The following is a 19,550-nucleotide window of genomic DNA, read 5'->3' as shown; positions in this document are numbered from 1 at the left end:
GTTTTGTGCTGCTATAACAGAATACCAGAAATTGGGTAATTTATAAAGAAAAGAAATGTATTTAATCACAGTTCTGAGAAGTCTGAGATTGAGGGGCTGGCATTTGGCAGGGGCCTTCTTGCTGCATCATCTCTTGGTGGAAGGCGGAAGGGCAAGAGAGGACAAGAGGGAGAGAAAAGGGTGCCAAACTCAGCCTTTTACAGTGAAACCAGTCCCGAGATAATAGTATTAATCTGTTCATCAGGGCAGAGTCCTCATAGCCTAATCCCCTCTCATTAGGCTCCACCTCCCAACACTGTTGCCCTGGAGACTAAGTTTCCAACACAAGCTTGTTGGAGGATACATTCAAACCATAGCAGATGTTCATTCTGTTTGCTAATATTTATTTTAGTATTTTTTGTACCAATATTTGTATGTGATATTTGTTTAAGTGTCAATGTTACATTTGCTTCATAAAAATAATTTGGAAGTTTACCTTTATTTTTCATTCACTGAAAGAATTTCTGTAGCACTGAAACTATTAATATCTGCTCTTTGAAGATTTGTGTCTCCTGTGAAATCTTTAGGCCTGGTGCTTTTATTGTGGGAAAATTCCTTGACAATTTTCTCTATTTCTTCTACAAAAAGTGGCATGTTGAAGCTTTCTATCTTCAATGGAGTCATTTTGGTAAACTGTATTTTTTTAGATAATTGTCAATTTCATTTACATTTTTGGATTTATTTGCATAGGGATTTGCAAAGTAGTCTCATGAATTTTTAAATTTTCCACTTTTTAACAGTTATTATTTTTTCCCATTGTAATTTCTTAGTTTTATATTTGGGTTTTCTCCCTTTTTCCTTGACTGAGTTAATTTGTGGTTTTTCTATTTGTTAATTTTTTCAAAGAACTAGGATTCTAACTCTGTAGGTTTATTGTCTTCCTGTTCTCTATTTCATTAATTTCTGATTTTGTCATCATTATTTCTGGCCTGTACCTTATTTTGCTTTGCTTTGTCAAAGTTTTTTTTTTTTTTCTATCTTTATGAGTTGGGAATCATTTGTTTTTATTTTTATTGATTTAAGTGTTTATGGCTTACTATTGCCTTAAATGTATCTCATATGTTATGTCTTACATTGATTAGTTTTTAAGTGAGGAAATCCTGGGAATCTCTCAGTACCATAGCTGACCGAACCAAAAGAATTAACTTTAGTTCTGAGTGGGCTGTCCTATAAATCAATCCTTTTATGACTTCCCTGATTCTACTGCAAAAGGCACCAGATTTGGTAACATGTGTGGTACCTATGGAGATGATGCATATCTGTTATCAGTTAGTCAATAAATAGTTACTGGGCCCTTCTATGGGCCAGTTACTGTGCTAGCCAGAGATGGGGAAAAAGCAGTGACCAAGACAAATATGCTGCTTGTCTTTTTGAGTGGCCAGTCCAGCCAGGAAGGCATATATTAAACCAATCATTTTAATAACATTACACACACGAGGGGAGAGGTGAGAAGGAAAGCTGAGGGTGGCAGTTGCTCAGTGTGTCCCCGTCCCTCACATCCATATAATAATAGCTGATTCTTCTTGAGTGATTGTTATATCACTGGTGCCGTGCTAAATATAAACTCATTTAAACCCTACAGTACTTTACAAAGCAGGAAACTGAGGCTGAGAAGGAAGTATCTGGGCCTTAATGACACAGCTAAGGGTAGTTAGAGTGGAGATTTAGCACAGGCTGTCTGTACTGTACAGTCTACACCACACCATCATCTATTTCACATCATGAACTTCCAAGTGAGATTTGTTTTTTGAACAAGGGGGTCCTAGGCTTAAAAAAAGTTTGGAATCTAGTGGCACAGAGGGGAGAATGCCAAGATCAGTACAGTAGGAGCGTTTGGGTTGCCACTGGCAGAACACAATGGAAACTAGCTCAGGTATAAAGGGGCATCTATTGTCTTGCGGTGTCCAGAAAGGGGCAGAGCAGCCAGAGGAGAAGCAGGCAGGGAAGCAGCTGTGCCACAGGAGGACCTGCAGAAGCCACACTAACGTCCAGAGGGCCCTTTCTGCCCAGGTCGTCTCCCTGCTTCTCTCTGCACATCCTCCTCTCTCGTGGCAGTGTCTTCCCTCAAGATGGAGACCATGGAGAGTTTTACATCCTACCCCTGTGCCTTTTCTTGTCTCATCTTGAAAGACCCCAGGGAAAGACTGATAGGCCTGGCTTGAATCCAGTGCCCATCCCTGGGTCATTCGGCTGCGGCCAGCAGAGTGGTGGCCTCTAGGAACATGGTGCCTTCAAGGTAGCTGGGTGGCCCAGGGTGAAGATGGCACAATCACATAGTCAGAAGACGTGGAACAGGGACGCTAAAACTGCCCCCCTCCCTGTTTTGGAGCATGCACAGTGGAAATAATAGAAATGAAGCAGCCTCTTCTCTTAAGAATGTTCCAGACCAATGAGAGAGTTGCAGGCTGTAACCCCCCAAGTATATTATGTGCTGAGTTCCATGCTGCAGGTCTATACTGGGATGATGGGAGGGACGGGATTTAAGGAAGGGTCCAGATAAGTAGTCCTGAAAAAGAGTTTAGACTGGGAGAAGCAGGAATTCCCAGGTTGGGAAATGGGATAGAAGAAGGACGCTCCCGGCCAAGAGAACAAAGTGCATTTAAGGAACAAAAAGCAGTTGGGGCTGATTGAGGAGGAAAAGGCATGAGAGTGAGTCTCTGCGGCAGGTTTGCCAGGTTAAGGCGCTGAGACTTGATCCTTTAAGACAGGGTCCCCAACTATGGCCCCCAGGCCGAATCCAGGCCTCCACCTGCTTTTGTGTGGCCCTTGAGCTAAAAATGCTTTTTACAAATGATCATTTGCAACCAATTTGATGCTAGGAGATACTAACTTTGAACTTCAACTAAGTGAAGTATTCTCCCCCCACCAAAAATGAATCTATTCTTCTCATTATTAGAACTATATGGGGGGGGGGACTGCTTATTATTGTATCTTGAATTTAATCAATCAAAAAACTTGTGGAAATTTGTACTTTCTTATTGTATAAGTTTTGTACCTACCTTGTAGCCTCGATTTTGTCTCTTGGACCACAAAGCCTACAATATTTACCATCTGGCCCTTTGCAGAAAACGTTTTCCAAATCTTGCTCTAAGCAGCTGGGAGCTGTTGAGGAAATTTTAAACAGGGCACAAAAGGTCTATAGTTGTCCTTTGTATTTTTAAGAAAATCACTGTGAGGCTAATGTTGAGAATGGAATGGAGTGGACCAAGAATTGATGCAGAGGCCTCAGTTTCCTCATCTGTAAAATGGAGATAACAGCAACACCTGCCTTCATTCCTTCCCACAGTTGTTCCAGGGACCAGTTGAGGTGAGTGGAGTGAGGCTGCTCTGATGAGCTCCGGACAGTGCCCTAGCTCAGGCTTCTGTGAGCACTGTCCTCCCACCGTGAGCACCACTGCACAAGGGAGGAGAAGGCAGAGCCAGGTGGCCAAGATGGTACCTGCCATGGGGAATCCTCGCTTTCCTTCCCCACCCCCACATCTCCCCTGAAGAGGGTAGATTATGTCTAGAAAAACTCTTCCATTGGTTCACCCCAGCCACTCAACTGCAGGCAGGGGAGGGACCCCAGATTGGTGAAAGGTGGCTAATGATAACAGAGGTACACAGAAACTTCCGCAGGGCTGAGCAGGGCCACACAGACCTTCATACTATCTCCCCTGGCTCCCCTTGGGGCTGGCCTGGTGCTTGGGGCCAGGCTCATACATCATTCCTGATTTTCACAGTAACCCTGTGGGTATAGCCCTGTTTTACAGAGAAGAGACCTGAGGCTCATAGAATTAAGTCAACTGTATATGGGCAGGTTACTCTTAATAAGGCCCAGCTCTTTCCTTTATGCCACTGGTTCACCAAGTTTTGAGCCCCCAGCATCAAGATTGCCTTCCTAATGGGAGTCTCTGCAGCAGGGCCAGGGGCCCCGGTATGTGCATGTTGGCCCACTTCCTTGGGGGAGGCTGAAAACCACTGCTCTAGGCCACGCTGCCACCTGAGGGGTGAAAATCAGCTCAGCTTCAAGAAACTGTCAGATTGCATCACTCCTAACACCTGTAGTGGAAGTTGCTGACCTTGTTTTCCCTTAGTTTGGCCTCCTTAACCGTCAGTCCTGAAAACAATGGCTTTGATATTGTAAAGATATCTGGCCATTTGCCAGATGCAGAGAGAAAAGGTGAGAACATGTACTCAGAAAGAGAAGTTCTCATCTCACTTCTCCACATATACCCATCTGAGGACAGGGCTGGCCACTCTGGGAACACCAGGGCACAGACGAGGACTTTAAACATGCTTTTCACATCTGCTGCTGACTGGAGTTTCTCAAATGCCATATTTAGCACTGGGCTCTGTGAAGCCAGCAGCTTTCTAAAGCTAAACACTGGCCAAGTGTTTCTCTTGTTTTTATCACGACAGCTGCATCCCCCAAGTTTGCGACTCAGTAGCGGAAACCCGCTGAATAGTGGCTTTCCAGATGTACCCTCCTGTGCTGAATGGGCCAGGCGTGGTCCTGTGGGCATGAAAAACGAAAAACAGGAAGGCATGGGAAACAAAGCAGACAGCAGGATTAAATTACTGGAAAGGAAACCATATTATATTATTGATCTGTCTTTTAAAGGCTTCTGCCTGCTGGGGAAAATTGGAGAAGTCTGTTGGCTCCAGATGGAAATTTCCACAGCAAAAGTTCACATACTTTTGCAACATAGAAACCTGGTTTGATTCTAGGATGGGCATCATTGCCAACATTTTCCTCCGGGTAAAAAGGCTGTGAAAAGAATTCCTGAAGTCTGTTTCATAGGTCAGTAACAGCTCGGGAGTATGCTGGGCCCAAGGACAGTATGAGGTCAGGTTTGGGTCCTTTCTTAATCCGGCCTCCATATTAGGTACTGTCATTAGCAGGGTTCGTTCCACTGTCTCACTGCTTTATGGCTGTGAGCATTAAACATTTCCATAAAAGAATAACAGAATTTTATGTAACCCCCTTTCTCTAAAAAATGCAAAGCCTGCTACAATGAATCTTTCGAAGAAAGGAGATGGAACATGACCATGGAACATTGGTCATATGCAAGAAAGCCAACACTAGAAAGGTATTCTGTGGTCACGGGTCACGATGGAGACTGCAGACTGGCCATCAGGTCCCTGCTGTGTTCCAGCCATTCCTCCAACTGGCCAAACACATGGGGCCTTTTTAGAGACAGCCATATTTTATGCCATATTTTATATACTATTCTGTGTCCTATAGTTCCATCAATGGCCTACTTCATCTTACTTTTCCTTTGGCGTATCTGGTGTTTTCCTTGTTGCCCGGAATACAGCAAAAAATCCAGAGCTAAATTGGAGTCCCCACAGAGCCATCATGTCAGTGCACGTAGTTTTCACATGTAGAGCATCATTTGTCCATGATCCTGATTTTTCTAATCGTCTTTGACTAACCCATTGTTGGGCTTTAGCAGTCCACCTTTTTTACAGAGAGGAAGGTCATCATGACATTAATTATGCATAACAAGTCTTGTGCTTGGGTTGAAAAGTGTGCTTAAAGACTCTTCAAGGACTCATGACTTGAAGATATTCGTAAATTTGTTGATGTAACATGAGAATGAGAGCTTATAATTAAAGGCGTCAAAGCCATTCATTCTTAACCTTCTTGGGGGGAAATGTGGAGCCTCCCTCGCATGCTATAGGCTGGGTGGAAATGAGAATTCCAGGTCCATGGCCACAGGCTGCCCTGGGGTCACTAGCTGCAGGGAAGAGGTGCTATCTTGAGGTCGGGCCCCCAACTACAGCACCCAGCATAGCGCCCCTCTGCGTGTACACAGACTGCCCACAGTCAAGGCTACATTTGCTGTGGAAATGCTCCTCAAATATCAGAACACAGTAAGAACTGTGGCTTGGTGAGTACACAATGCCTTGGAAGTGCCTCAGTTGGCCTCAAGGTCCAGAGGGGAGCAGAACTGTGGGTCTGGATAGACTGTCCCGCCTGAGGCTATGGAGGGATTTCTCAGAGCCTCTCTGGGTGCAGGATAGCAGTGGGTTTATGGGTGGATGGCCAGGGGTGGAGGGAAAGGCAGAGTCTCCTACCATATAAATGCAGTGTAACCTTAAACAAGTTGAAAGAACAATGGTCAGGAATGGTTGGTGTGGATCATGCAGACTTAGGAAGGACTGAGCGAGATCACTGAGCTCCATGTCAACAGGAAATATACCAAGAAAAGGCAGCTCGGAAGGTTCAGCCTTTAAAGAGTCCGCATCCCTTGCTCTGGCTGGCTCAGAATTAGGCACATCCAACCTTTCTACAAAAAGCTGGGCTATCTGCTTGAAAAAGAAGCCTTCATTTCTGTGTGGGCACACAGCAGGATTGCTCTCCATAGCAAGTCCTGCTCATACATTTGTTTTCTAAATATTTGTGTTGCAGTTGTCCTGGAGAAACACGATGGTAGCTTACTCCAAGTCAGTGGCCAGGGGATGGAGCAAAGTCGTGGGGCAGTCGAGGGATGTCGCTAAGGACATAGAGCCCATGGGACTTGGCAACCTGGAGGTGAGGAGTAAGGTAGACGGCAAGGACGACGTCCACGCTCCCAGGGCTGGCACCCAGGAGATACTCAGGGAGAGCTTTCTGGAAGGGTCGGCTCTGCACAGCTATGTGGGTGGCAGTGCCTGGGCCTCCCTTCCCTTCTCCCTCATCTCCCATTTCCCTGCAAAGCCTGGGGTCCCTTCCCACCTTACCTGTGTTTCCCTCACAGGACGCTCCCTAGCCACCTACTGGTGCATCAGTCCTCAGGATTAGTGCCCTCCAAGTAAGGGAGCTGCAGGGGTGTAAGAGAGAGAGAGAGAGAAAAACAGAGAAAGAGGGAGACAGAAAGAGGGGAGGATGCAGGGGCGTGTTCCCTCACACTCTTGGAATTCCTTCTCCCTGGGAGCCCACCGTCACCATCTCCTCTCCCGCCCCATGTTCGTCTCCTGGCTGACTCCCTGTCCCTCAGGTCTCAGCTCCAGTGTCACCTCCTCACAAAGTCCTTTGCTGGCCCAAGTACCCTCAACCATCACCAACACCCCGTGCCCGTATTTTTTCATACCCCATCTTTTTTTTTATAGCTCTTAATCCTAAATTATTGTGACGTGTTTATTTACACATTTTTAAATGTCTGCCTCCCCCACCACGTTGGAAGCCCACTGACAGCGAAGCCCACATCTGCCCGTTCTCTGCTCCGTCACTGACGCGGGCACGGGGTTGGCACGATGCAGGTGCTGGCAAATGTGCTGCAGGAGGGAGCCGGTGTGAAGGAAGACAAGGGTCCGCCGAGGACAAGGCTGGTTTCTGACTGGCTCGGGAAAACCACCCACCGCCCCTGACTCTGTTTCTACAGGGGAGGGTTGTCTAATGAATTGTGTTTTGGTTTATACTTTCAATTTCCCCAGGTTAGTCGTTTCTGCCTGCCTTTAATGATTGGTAAGTGAAAGCATATTAGTATTTCTTTAAACACTTGCACGTATTAAGGTTGCTGAAGTCTTCTTTTCTCTTTATTGGCCTTGGGAATTGACATGGATACAGAAGCACAATTCATGAGTTTCTGGGTAATTTCTCTCCCGTGACATAATCTGGTCTCAAATAATATGTGTATGGAAGAGCAGTGATTTCAGATCCTCGGCATTAGAGCAGTTTTTAAAAACTTAGCTTACTCTGGCTTTGTTTTTCATTTCACGTAAAGACAAAATACAAGTAATAGCATGACAAGCTTGGCTTGGATCCTTACCAGGAATGAAAAAGCGTGTCTTTCCTAATTTTCTATTATGGAGTCATGTAGTCTTATAACTTAGATGACTCTTTAGTTGCAGTCCTTGCTGCACTGCCTCTGTTCATAAGTAGGATGTGTTCCATCGGCACTTTCACTGTCTGAAACTCCCCAGGAGAAATTATGATGCGATTCCAGGACCTCAGGCTGGAGGTCAAGGGAGGAAGGGAGACACCGTCGATCTACTTCTGCAGGGCACTGCTGTGAAAATGGCCCCGAGTAATGACTACACATTGTCAGAGATCCAACCCCCACCCCAAACAGAAAATGTGCTTCCTTGTGAGTGTGGGTATCTAACTACAGTGGTTTTTCAAGCCAAAATGTACCAAGTCAGCTCACCCCCACACCACTGCTGCAACTGAGCCACCCTCGTTCACAAAGGGAGGGGTATTAGCTCCAGGGCATAGAGATCAGCCATAGCTAGGAAGACAGCAAAACTGATGGCCTCTATCCCAGCTTCCTTGGCTCCTGGGCTCCTTAGAAACCCAGCTTTCAGACCTCAGATTCATGTCAAAAATAATTTTTAAAGTTTGCATCAAATGCCTAAGATAATCTCCTAACTACCCTAGCTTTATGGATGACTCCGAAGAGAAAGCAGCAAGTAGTGAACAGCATTCTTCCTATCATTGAGCTTGCCTGGATTATGATTTTGAAGGTTTTTAACACCGTACTCACAATGGAACTTCCTTACCAGAGGTTTTAGTAACTGATGAATCAGTGGAACCTCATGGTCCAACCATGTCTTAAGGCTACATATAAAAATTTCCTCAGCTCATCTGTTTGTTCAGCTATTTAATCATTAGTTCATTTTGTAAATATTGCATCTACTTGTGTGCCGGGGACTGTGCAAGGCCCTGGAACACAAAGATGAGCAAGACAAATATCCGTCCCCCCCCCCGCCCCCCGCCCCATGTGGGGACAGCCGGCATGCTAGTGTAAAAATGGACATTCCCTTTTGTTTTCCTGCAAGGGAAGGAAAAGCTCCCGTTTGCTATTTAAGGAATAATAGAAACGCAATTGACTTCTCACAACCCTTGCTTATAAAATCAAAGAGAGTAACAGCAATGTAATGGCTCCCTAAAATTCGCCTAGATACTCAGAATTTCAGTTTACACTTTAAAGAGAAGTAAGAAATACTCTTTAGTGGAGTATTTCCTTTCAAAGAGGAGTGTCCATGGCCTCTTAGAAGAATCTGGAGAGCACTAATACTTTTATTTATGGTGGAGAATGTTCTAATGTCAAGGTTTGGCGAGTTCTTTACTTAGCTCAGCGAGATGTTTACAAAGCCGAGCTCCCAGTAGGTTCAATTAACATTTATTGACTTCATCTCTGTCAATACCTATGTTTTTAGAAAAGAATTGAAACACCTGCTTCACACAAAAATGCTTAAGTAAATTTAGCTAAGAGCAGCAGAACATTGGAAAATTCAATTTATGTTTCTTAGATAAATACATAGCTATAAAAAACATTTTCTAATAGAATTCTGTAATGGATTACTTTTGCTATTTTAAAAAGTATCTTTTGAAGAGTAGTTCAGTTAATGGATGAACCATTTTCTCCTGCCTTGGTGCCTGCTCTTGCCTCCTTGGGCACTAGAATCCTAAAGGAGTTACGGAGGGGCTGAGGATCTGTTTCTGTCTCCTAGTTGACACCCCTTTGCATCACTTCGAACTTCTGCTGGAATTTTAGGCAAATCTCCTTAGTAAGGATAAGTAGTCTTAGGGGAAAATATCTACTAATACAAGAAAGAGAAGGGTCTTAACTGTGGTCTAGGGTAGGATGGGGATGGGACTCAGCTCTCTGGGGCTTAATTTTCTTTTTTTTTTAAGAGACAGGGTCTCACTGTGTTGCCTGGGTAGAGTGCAATGGCATGATCACAGCTCACTGTAGCCTCAAACTTCTGGGCTCAAATGATCCTCCTGCCTCAGCCTCCTGAGTAGCTGTGACTACAGGTTTGCCCCACCATGCCCAGCTAATTTTTTAATTTTTTGTACAAAAGGGCTCTCACAATGTTGCTCAGGCTGGTCTCAAGCTCCTGGCCTCAAGCGATCCTCCTACCTCAGCTTCCCAAAGTGCTGGGATCACAGGTGTGAGCCACCACGCCCTGCCCAGGCTTGATCATTGAAAAGGATCACTTGACCCAACCATGATCCTCTGTCCTAACTCCATGCTCTCTACTAACCTAACACCCCCAGTGAAAATGATCAGCACACAAGGTCTGGAAGAAATGGGGGTGGTTAGTAGAACCACTGAGAATTTGTATAAACATTACCAATTGCCTTCTCATTTTTCCAGGGAATTCGTGCATATTCAGCCAATTGATATCTCTTTCCCTGGGGAATGAGGGGCCAGGGAGAAGAAGCTTCAATCACCAAAGGGGTAGGATGGAAATTCCTCCCCAGCCTTAAATTTGAAAGGCCATCTGTTAAGACAGAGTGAAATGAGACCTCAGACTATCTTCACTAATTGTTATCATGTCAGTAAAATCCTAATGCCACAGTGAATGAATTAACACCAAGCCATGTCGACATCAGCTCCTCTCAAAATGAGCTGCGTCGGAGGCACTCATAAATATGTAAACAGAGAAGTTTGGGTGGCTTTAAAATTAGCCCTGATCTTTTACAGTGACTGTAGGTATTTCTGGGCATGGAGGAAAAAATTAAGTCTGTTCTGGCAAGAAGCGTTAGAGAGAGAGCTTCTCACTTGCTAGCAGAGAGTGAGGGGAAGCAGGTTGCCTCCTCTCTTGCTCACTGTCCCTCTCTGAGCACCTCTGCCTCTGCCAGGCCCTGTGTGGAGTGAGCCTTGCCTCATTAATGGGGAGATGTACCCCGGCTTCCAAGAGCTATAACCCAAGCAGCATGCTGGAAGGGTTTCCGTCAAGTATCATGGGTGTCAAAAACTCGCCCCCACCCCCTCCCCTCAAAGCAACAGAGCTTTCTCAAAGTTCCTAAATTTCCACGGTCACCACCATCTATCTGTGGGTTAAAGCAACACTGTCTGAACCCGGTGGAATGAGCAGCTCGTTGCCTCAGCCAGGCCAAGACCCCAGTACAGATTTAGACAGGCAGGGGCTTATTGGGCGGAGGGGCTGGGATCCTTGCCTTTGCAGAATTTGAACTTTGTACTAAATAAAGTAATAGAATTTACAACTTCCTCGTGCTAGATAATTCAACTAAGAAATAGTGAACATTTAAAAAAATCCTGTCAGTCTTGTCTATTTCCTTCCTCCAAAAGAGAACCACATTCTCAGATTCCAGAACTACATTCTCAATTCCTCAGATTGAAACATTTCAGACAGTTTTGATACTTTCCACAGCTTATAAAGACAAAGCCCTTTGGCTGCTTGCATTTTAATTTTTTTGAAGACCTAAAAATGGCTGGCAGATCAAAATGAATAAACAGTCTTCAGTACTAAGTCCCCAAACTCTCAAACTTTGACTCAAGCTGTTACCATGCAGGAAAATTAATTCAATCTTTTAAAAATATATTATGAAATATTTAAGATATGCAAAAAAGTATGGATAATATAGCAAACTTTGAACTCACTATTCAATGTAAGATATAAAACACGACAAGTACAGCTGGAGTCCCCAGATAACTGCTATCCTGAATTGCTTATGGTTCCCATGCTCTTCTTATTTTACTACGGTTTTGTTTCACATGTTTTAAGACTTCATATATATATATATATATATATATATTTATATGCCTTCATCTGCAAGTTTCTTTTTACCGTTGACTATATAATCATGAGATTCATCTATGTGGGTACATACACATACATACACATATCAAACATCTGTATGATATCACATACATATGATACATACATAGGTATCACAATTTATATATCCTTTACTAAATATTGCTAAATTGTTCTACAAAGGATTTATACCAATTTTAACACTTACCATCAGTATATAGAAGAGTTCTTGTTGCATTCCATATTTGACAAAAGTTGGTATCATCAGAGTATAACTTTTGCAATCTGACGGGTAAAGTGGTACCTACCTCATTAAAGTTTTAGTTTGCAATTCTGGTTATTAGTGAGATTAAGCAAGTTTATTGGTCAGTTTTCAACTCTTTGAATAATATGTTTATATCTTTTGATCATTTTTCTATTGAGAGGTTATTTGGTTTTATTTTTTTCTCATTATCTTATGGGAGTTCTTTATGTATACTGAATGTTAAACCTTTCTCTGCTCAGCATTGCAAATATCTTTCTGTAGTCTGGTTTGTCTTTGTACTTTGCTTATGGTGAATTTTGGTGCACAGATGTTTTGAGTTTTCATATAGTTACATTTTTTTTTTTTTTTTTTTTTTGAGACAGAGTCTCACTTTGTTGCCCAGGCTAGAGTGAGTGCCGTGGTGTCTGCCTAGCTCACAGCAACCTCAAACTCCTGAGCTCAAGCGATCCTCCTGTCTCAGCCTCCCGAGTAGTTGGGACTACAGGCATGCACCACCATGCCCGGCTAATTTTTTCTATATATATATTTTTAGCTGTCCATATAATTTCTTTCTATTTTTAGTAGAGATGGGGTCTCGCTCTTGCTCAGGCTGGTCTCGAACTCCTGAGCTCAAACGATCCGCCCACCTCGGCCTCCCAGAGTGCTAGGATTACAGGCGTGAGCCACCGCGCCCGGCCCATATAGTTACATTTTATCAGTCTTTTATTTTTGGTTTGGCCAGATCTTGTCTAAGAAATGCTTCCCTACCTCAAGATCATAAAGATATTCTCCAATATTTTCATCTAAAACCTCCAAGTTTTGCATTTCACATTTAGTTCTTCAAATCTTGCTGGGATTAATTTTGGTATAGGGTTTGGTATGGGGTAGCAATCTGTTTTCATCCATTTGGAAAACCAGTGGTCCCTGTCCCCAGGGACAATTTATTGACCAGCCACTCTTCCTGACCAGTCCTGCAAGGCCAGTTGTCATCTGTCAAGTCTTGGGCTCTCTGCCCTGTTCCCCCGGCTGAAAACCACACTACCTAAATTACTATAGTTTTATAAAAGGTCTTGGCATCCCGTAAAGCAAGTTCCTCTGCCTCATTCTTCCTCAAAATTATCTTGGCGATTTTTGGCACAACTTTAATCTTTATCCTTTCCTTGAGTTTGCCCTGGCCTAGCACCAGCAAATGGCAAGACTTGAAATAAAAAGGGAGAAATCAAGCCAAAGTCAGCCCTGGATGATCCATAAGCTCAATTTTTATCTCCTAATAACTAAGAAATTGCCGTGTACTAATGAGTATAGAAAGCCCATATAAAAATAAAGCATTTGTTTATAAAAAAAAACAAAGCTGTTTTTTTAAAAAACTTTTCGGGGCTGAAGCAAAGGCCATTTAAAAATAGAAACTAGAGACTATCCTCTGGGCAGTACCAAGGTTCTTGCCTTTACTTTTAAAAATACTGCTTTTAAATATCTTTTTGCATACAGATGGCCACAGAGAGTTTTATGCATACAGAGAGTTTTATGAAATAGCGCTAAAACTGTGCATTTATTTTCTGGATCCCTCAGAACATCCAAAGCAAAGGTCAGACGGTCCCTAGGAGAAACCCCAAGAATGCACGAATTCTATCACAACATGGGTCAAAGAGTGAAGTATGTTTTCTATCATTCAAGGGAGACTTTATTTTCTTGCAAAATGTTCCCAGTGACATTTCCATGACCTCATGATCACTACTCGGTGTTCCACAGTGTCTTCAGATTCAGACCCTCTTATACGGAGCGCAGGACAAGAGGACTCTGGCCACCCAGCAGACCGTGGACTTCCTGTCCAAGTGAGTTGGCTTTCCCTCACACCTCCTCTTAGCATCTCGTTCCTTTTCCATTCAGAATCTCAGAGGAAGCTGGTTCTAGAAGGTTCTGTGGAACCTTCCATGGGAAGTTTTACAAACTGACTTCCATAACTTACAGTTAAATGTAAGACCAGTTCCTTTGAAAACCCAGTTGTAAATATCCTCCTTGCCCAGATATTACAGAGGAATTTGCTCTTGAATAGTGTCAGAAACACAGGCTGGATTTTGTCCTCCTGCAGACCAGACCCCACTGCAGGTGAAGGCACCTGCGGGACTGGGAGGGCCCAGAGCACGGGCTTGGCCTGCTGTCCTGTGTCAGGACTGGCGCTGGAGAGGCCACTGACTGCACCTAAAGGCGGTCCCCACATCTCCCTCAGCCCCTGCTGTACAGGCTGCCCCCTCACAGAGCCTGGGTCTGCCAAGAGCCCCGGGGCTGACTGCTAAGCCCGTGCTTAGGGCCACGGGTGGCAGCGTGGAGCGGAGACTGAGCCCAGCCAGCGGGGGCACCATGGCCTTTTAGGGCAGGGAAGGGGAGCCAACCAGGAGTCCTCCAGCCCAACCTAGACAGTCCTCTTTGCTCATGTCCTGCTCCCTGAGCCAGCTCAGGGTTCACTGCCTCAGCTCCATGAGGATGGTCACAAGGAATTGAAAGATGGGAGGAGAACATTTTGGGTGTTATGCTCTGGTGCCATGATTCTCCTCTCACTCACATCCCCTCCTGAGGCTTCTCATGAACTGTGTCTCAGCAACTGTGGAAACCGTATGGAAGGCTGGGGGGCGCTGCATTCACTCTACCCTCTGCTTGTTTGCAGGGCCCCTGAGGGCGCCATGAAGCCAGGGCAGGCTGAAAAAGCCAAAGTGGCCTTCTGCACCAGCGTCCCTCGGCACACCATGCTGGGGAAAGCCAGGCCCAACGCAGCAGACTGAGATGCCCCTTGCCCCAAAGCAAGCTTTGGGCAGGACTGGGCACTGCCATTTAGGGTGCTGTACAAATCTTTCTCCAACTACACGATGGAATTCAACAGTCAGGGTACAGATTTTCAAGGCCAGCTATTTGCTCCAACATGCAACAGTGACACCATAAACTTCTCATGGGCCACATTTTGACAGTGGACGCCCTTCAGAGTGATCTGACACTTCTATAAAGCATTTTTATTTTTATCACCTAAGTGGTTCTTCTTGCCAACAAGAATTTTTACCCATCAGCACTACCGTGGCTGAAAGACTTCTCTTCAAAAGTTGTGCAGGAAAGTAGAGTTGGCATTTGATTGTACACGTAGTTCTTTGCATAGGTCTGGAGTCAGATTTAGAACAGTAAAATTCTGGAAAAAGCCCTTTCTTATAGAAAGCTAATAAGGATTGAGAATAAAATGAGAATGAGATGCTAATAAAGGGAAACTTGAAAGTGCTGGTGCCAGTATGTGTTCCTAAAATGAAGCCTGCCTCAAGGTTCCTCAGAGACGGCTTCCTTCATTTCCGTGATTGGTCACTCTTTGAATTTTTTCTTGGGCGCTTAGCATATACCAGGCGTGTACTAAGAACTGGGGGCACAGGGCTGCCATCCAGCATGGCACTAGGTATTGAGCGAAGACTGGTGGGATCGGTGGGTGGCAGTGGTAGCACCTGCGAATGGAAAGAGCCGAGTACGATGGGGCAGGTGGCCAGTGCTCCCGGCTTGGCCCAGGGGCCAGGCGAGGAAGGTGTAGGGGAGTGGGAAGAAAAGCAGGCAGGAGTCAGGCTTCCCAGAATAGGAGGCTGCAGGGAGGGCTGCAACTCCCGACTGCTTGGCATTCTTCCTGTGGCCTCAGCTCCAAGGCAGGACAAACACAGCCACTGCCCTAGAGCTGCTTCTTGAGTGGGCACAGACCTGGTGTCGTGTCCACAGTGGTCTTCAGCCTCCTGGCAGGGAGGCCATAGTTGTGTGAAAATAGCGAAGTCAAGCAGGAAGCTTTGGGCACCTTTCTCCACACCGTCAATGGTCAATGAAGAGATCCAGTGCTGGAACGAGGTGGGGCACCTGGCGGGAGGGGCGTGGGGGAGGGCAGGGTGCAGGTGTGGGCAGGGCCGGCCTCTTCCCTACATCCCATGCACCCTGGCCAGCGAGGCTGCAGGCTGGTGCTAAGAGGGCCCTTCCCCTCCGGCCCCCAGTGGGAAACCTAAACCACCTTGGGTCCATTTGTGCAGGGCGCCACCCCAAAAATGGGGGAAATAAAAAGAGCCATGACAGGGTGGGGAGAGGCAGGGTCCCTTGTCTTCCTCAGGAGCATGACAGCTGAGGCCATCCGTGCCGGGACCCACGAGTCCCAGACCCAGGCCCATGGGATGATGGTAAAGTGCAAACAAGGTGTGAGATGTGGTCATTACTCACTGAGTATCTTAGGTAGTTGAAGACACAGGTGGTATCTGCTATGGACTGATCCCCCTCCCCTGCTTCATGTGGAAGCCCTAATCCCCAATGTGACGGTGTTAGGAGGTAGAACCCTGATTATTGCCTTTATAAGAGAGACAAGAGAGAGCATCTCTCTCCACCATGAGGACACAGCGAGGAGGCAGCTGTCTGCACACCAGGTAGAGAGCCCTCACCAGGAAGACTGTCGGCACTTTGAGACTTCCCAGCCTCCCGAACTGTGAGAAATGTTTGTTGTTTAACCCACCTGGGCTATTGTTTTGTGTCACAGCAGCCTAAACTAAGATTCTATGGTGGGTTTTTAAAGGAAATGTGAATTCTGATCTGTTACCTCTTCCTTTCTGTATTCTTGGAGAACTATCTTGGAATCACAGAAACTAAAATACATTTTTAAAATTTAGTCCCCCTACTCCCACCCCAGGAGAGTGAATTTAAGAATGTTCCACCAAATGTCTCCCCCATCTATTAAATCTGTTAATAAGAGAGGAAAACTGCAGCTATTCATGTTTTTGTATTTTCTGGTAAAAGGCTAAAAGATTATAAGCAGGTGAAGGTATCTCACTGCTCCTTTGTCTCAACCTACCTTAATTTTTTTCAAGCACCTAAGAAATGGCTGTGATTAGCTAACCGTCCCATTTGCACTTACACAGTAACCAATTGTCCTGTTATGTGCCCAGAACAGTCCTGGTTTTAGCACTCAAAGTCCCGTATCCCAGGAAACCGTCATCTCAGGCAAAATGGGATGGCTGGTCATGTCCTACTGGCACTGGTCCCCCAGGCTGCGAGGGCATTTTTACCACAAACTGTTCAGTGTATGTTTGAATGCAAGCCAACTGGTTTATGCCCTGCCATGCTTTCTAGCTCTGTGCTGACAATAGCAAGTTCTGATTCAAGTGAGGAATTAGGGGACTAGAACTGTTCATATATATTCTCCCCAGTAATTCTTTGCTACCCTCAAAACATGCATGTAAACACACAGATTCTTTAGAGTTTAAAAGAAACCACCACACCAAAATCTGGAAAATATTCTCTTTAGGAACAATGTGAGTTTTTTCTCTCAGATTTTTATTTTTATACATTCTTGTGACATTTCCCTTTGTGGGGAACAGGAGGTTAACAAAATCAGCTTCTTAGATGATTCCATTCTAAATATACATCTTAAACAATATCAAAACAACCAGTGGGAAGTTGAAAAACATTCAATGAAGACTGTTTTGTCTAAACAGCAATAAATAGGAAAAGACTGGTTGTGTTCCTGCCTTGTCCAACCACGAAGTTGATTTCTCTTGTCTCCAGAGTGACTAGTTTTAAAGGACACAGACATTCTGGGTTGACCTGTCACAATGCTGAGAGCACACTCTCCAGGGTGATTCTGAGACTTAGTAACCAACAGCTCCTGATTCCGTACTGGTAAATACTTCGGGCAGAATACTTCTTGAGGCTATGCCTTACAACTTGGAGATGAAAATTAAGATGTAAGATACTTATTTTCCAAAGTAAACAGAAGTGGGTCATGATATTAATAACCTGTTCACATCAGCACCCATTCACAAGGTCATAAGCTAAGATACTGACATCAAACCCAGCCCACTTAGATTCGTAATAGATTCCTCATCAGTCTGCGCTGCCATCAAACAGGAGGCTGTCACCTTGACCAATTCTCATCAATCACTTATACAAATACCATTACCAATTACAGCTAAAATAAAATCAGCGTATCTTTGACTGTCTTAGAAATGACAAATCTGTGCAAAGCAGTCACCTCCATACCAGTCTGACAATCACTAGTTCACTTGGCAGATGGGTAACGAAGATTTATACTTCCAATTCAAATCAACTTTCTTTCTACACCCTGATTCATGGTGTTTTAAAAATAGATCATCTTGAAAGCCGTGCCGCCCTTCTCTTCCACTTATCGATTATGCAAATGCACTCTCCATCAACTACCTGCTCTAGCCACGACCAGGACCTGAGGAAACGTACACCCTGGGAGTCCGCGGGCCACCCTGTGAATCCGAAAGGGAAGACCCTCCAATGCCGTCATCTCAACCTACCTGAAGGTGGTGTTAGCCTCGGATCGCTACTCCTCAGAGCCCCACAGTCAGTTCTATGATATACTGTGTTACAGAAAGTACAGTTCAGACAACATTATGTGAAAGAAACTAGCCTGAACTAAAACAATGCTGTGGGCTAAAGATACTACTTTTATGTGATCTATACCTTTAAAGATGGAAGCTTTAAAAACAATACCCATGTGTAAAATAAAATGAATCCAGAGCACACATCCCAGTATCTTCAACTTGGTGGTGTGTTCCTGCAGGTCCACGTTCTGTGGCCCAAGAGCATGATGGCCTTAGTCACTCTCCAGGGCCCTTCTTAGGTGTCTCAGTGCTGGGCTGCAGGACAGCCACCCCACTTCCCTCCCCAAAACATCTTATTCTATTTAACGTAGTATTTGTTTCCCTGGACAAATCACTCCAACTGTAATGATTTCTGTTCAAAGTGCAAAAAAGCTTCCGCGAGGTTGGTTCGTGGTTGTTGCTTTTTCATCTTTCACTCTCTGAGCTCAGAAAGACCTCCACCCCATGAGCAGTGGGTGGAGAAAGGCTTCTTTGGGAGGCACAGTCCACCTTGCGTTTCCAATGTTCCTGCACACGACCCACTTGCCAGTCCAGCTGCAGTCTGAGCATCGACATTCTCGTCATTGTCTTCAGGGTCTACCTCCCGCCCGTGGAATTAAGTGTCTGGGTGCTAAGGTTAGTGTGCATAGAGGCTCGAGTGTACTCAGTCTGATAGGAGCTGGCTACTCCAGAACGCAAGCTATCACGGAAAGGAGTACTCAGGCTGTGCGCTACTTAACGACCTGCTGCCGTTAAGAAATGGTACCATCAGCGATTCCCAATAATCACCTCCCCTACCCACAGACCCAGTGTGGGGGAACCTGTGCAAACGTAATAGGACTACAGCTGTCCTCTCCATAAATAAAATACTATATTTTTTAAAGTTCTGCACACAGAGAACAATTCATTCAAGTCTTTAAATGAATTTAACACTGCATGACAACTTTTTCCTAAAGATGAAATCATTTAGCAAAATTTTCTTAACATAAGCAGTCTGCTTATTTCCTAGGATCTCTTTTTGAAAAGACTTTAAAAGGGGAAAAATGCATTTATTTTTCCCTTAAAATGTTAGTTTATTATTTCATATTAGCACATGCAAACAAAATTTACTCTTTAATATATTAATATTGTTACTCTAATCTAGTTAATGTTTAGGCATCTTACCTACAGATAATCATAGTTTCAAGCAGATGCAAGCCTTGTCCGTGACCAGGTGCAAAACTGGTAGAAACCGTCTGCAGAAGTGGAGAGAAAACTCCAGGGAAAAAAAGTGTTTTGTAAAAGTCCCCAATCAAAAGTAAAATTCCCATGCCTTTTAAGGCATGAATTAATTTGAAACCTTTATAGATTAACTATAAAGTAAATTGACACTGCCTGAAGAACTCTTTAAAGAAAGTAAAAAAAGGGGGAGG

General features: G+C 44.6%; 1 protein-coding gene across 1 annotated transcript in view; it reads left to right on the top strand.

Annotated features, from left to right (window-relative positions):
- Positions 1-14,648, top strand: part of TTC23 (tetratricopeptide repeat domain 23) — a 73,757-nt gene extending 59,109 nt beyond the window's left edge. Inside the window, exons 10-11 of the mRNA XM_069465778.1 lie at positions 13,511-13,593; positions 14,424-14,648. Of these exons, the coding sequence (XP_069321879.1) occupies positions 13,511-13,593; positions 14,424-14,538 (198 nt within the window). The 3' untranslated portion in view covers positions 14,539-14,648. The remainder of the gene's footprint in view (positions 1-13,510; positions 13,594-14,423) is intronic.
- Positions 14,649-19,550: the final 4,902 nt, after the last annotated feature.

Source organism: Eulemur rufifrons, chromosome 3 (assembly GCF_041146395.1).
Source record: "Eulemur rufifrons isolate Redbay chromosome 3, OSU_ERuf_1, whole genome shotgun sequence".
In the NCBI taxonomy this organism is placed as follows: domain Eukaryota; kingdom Metazoa; phylum Chordata; class Mammalia; order Primates; family Lemuridae; genus Eulemur; species Eulemur rufifrons.
Note: the sequence above shows the minus strand (reverse complement) of the source record. Positions and strands in the feature narration are given on the sequence as shown.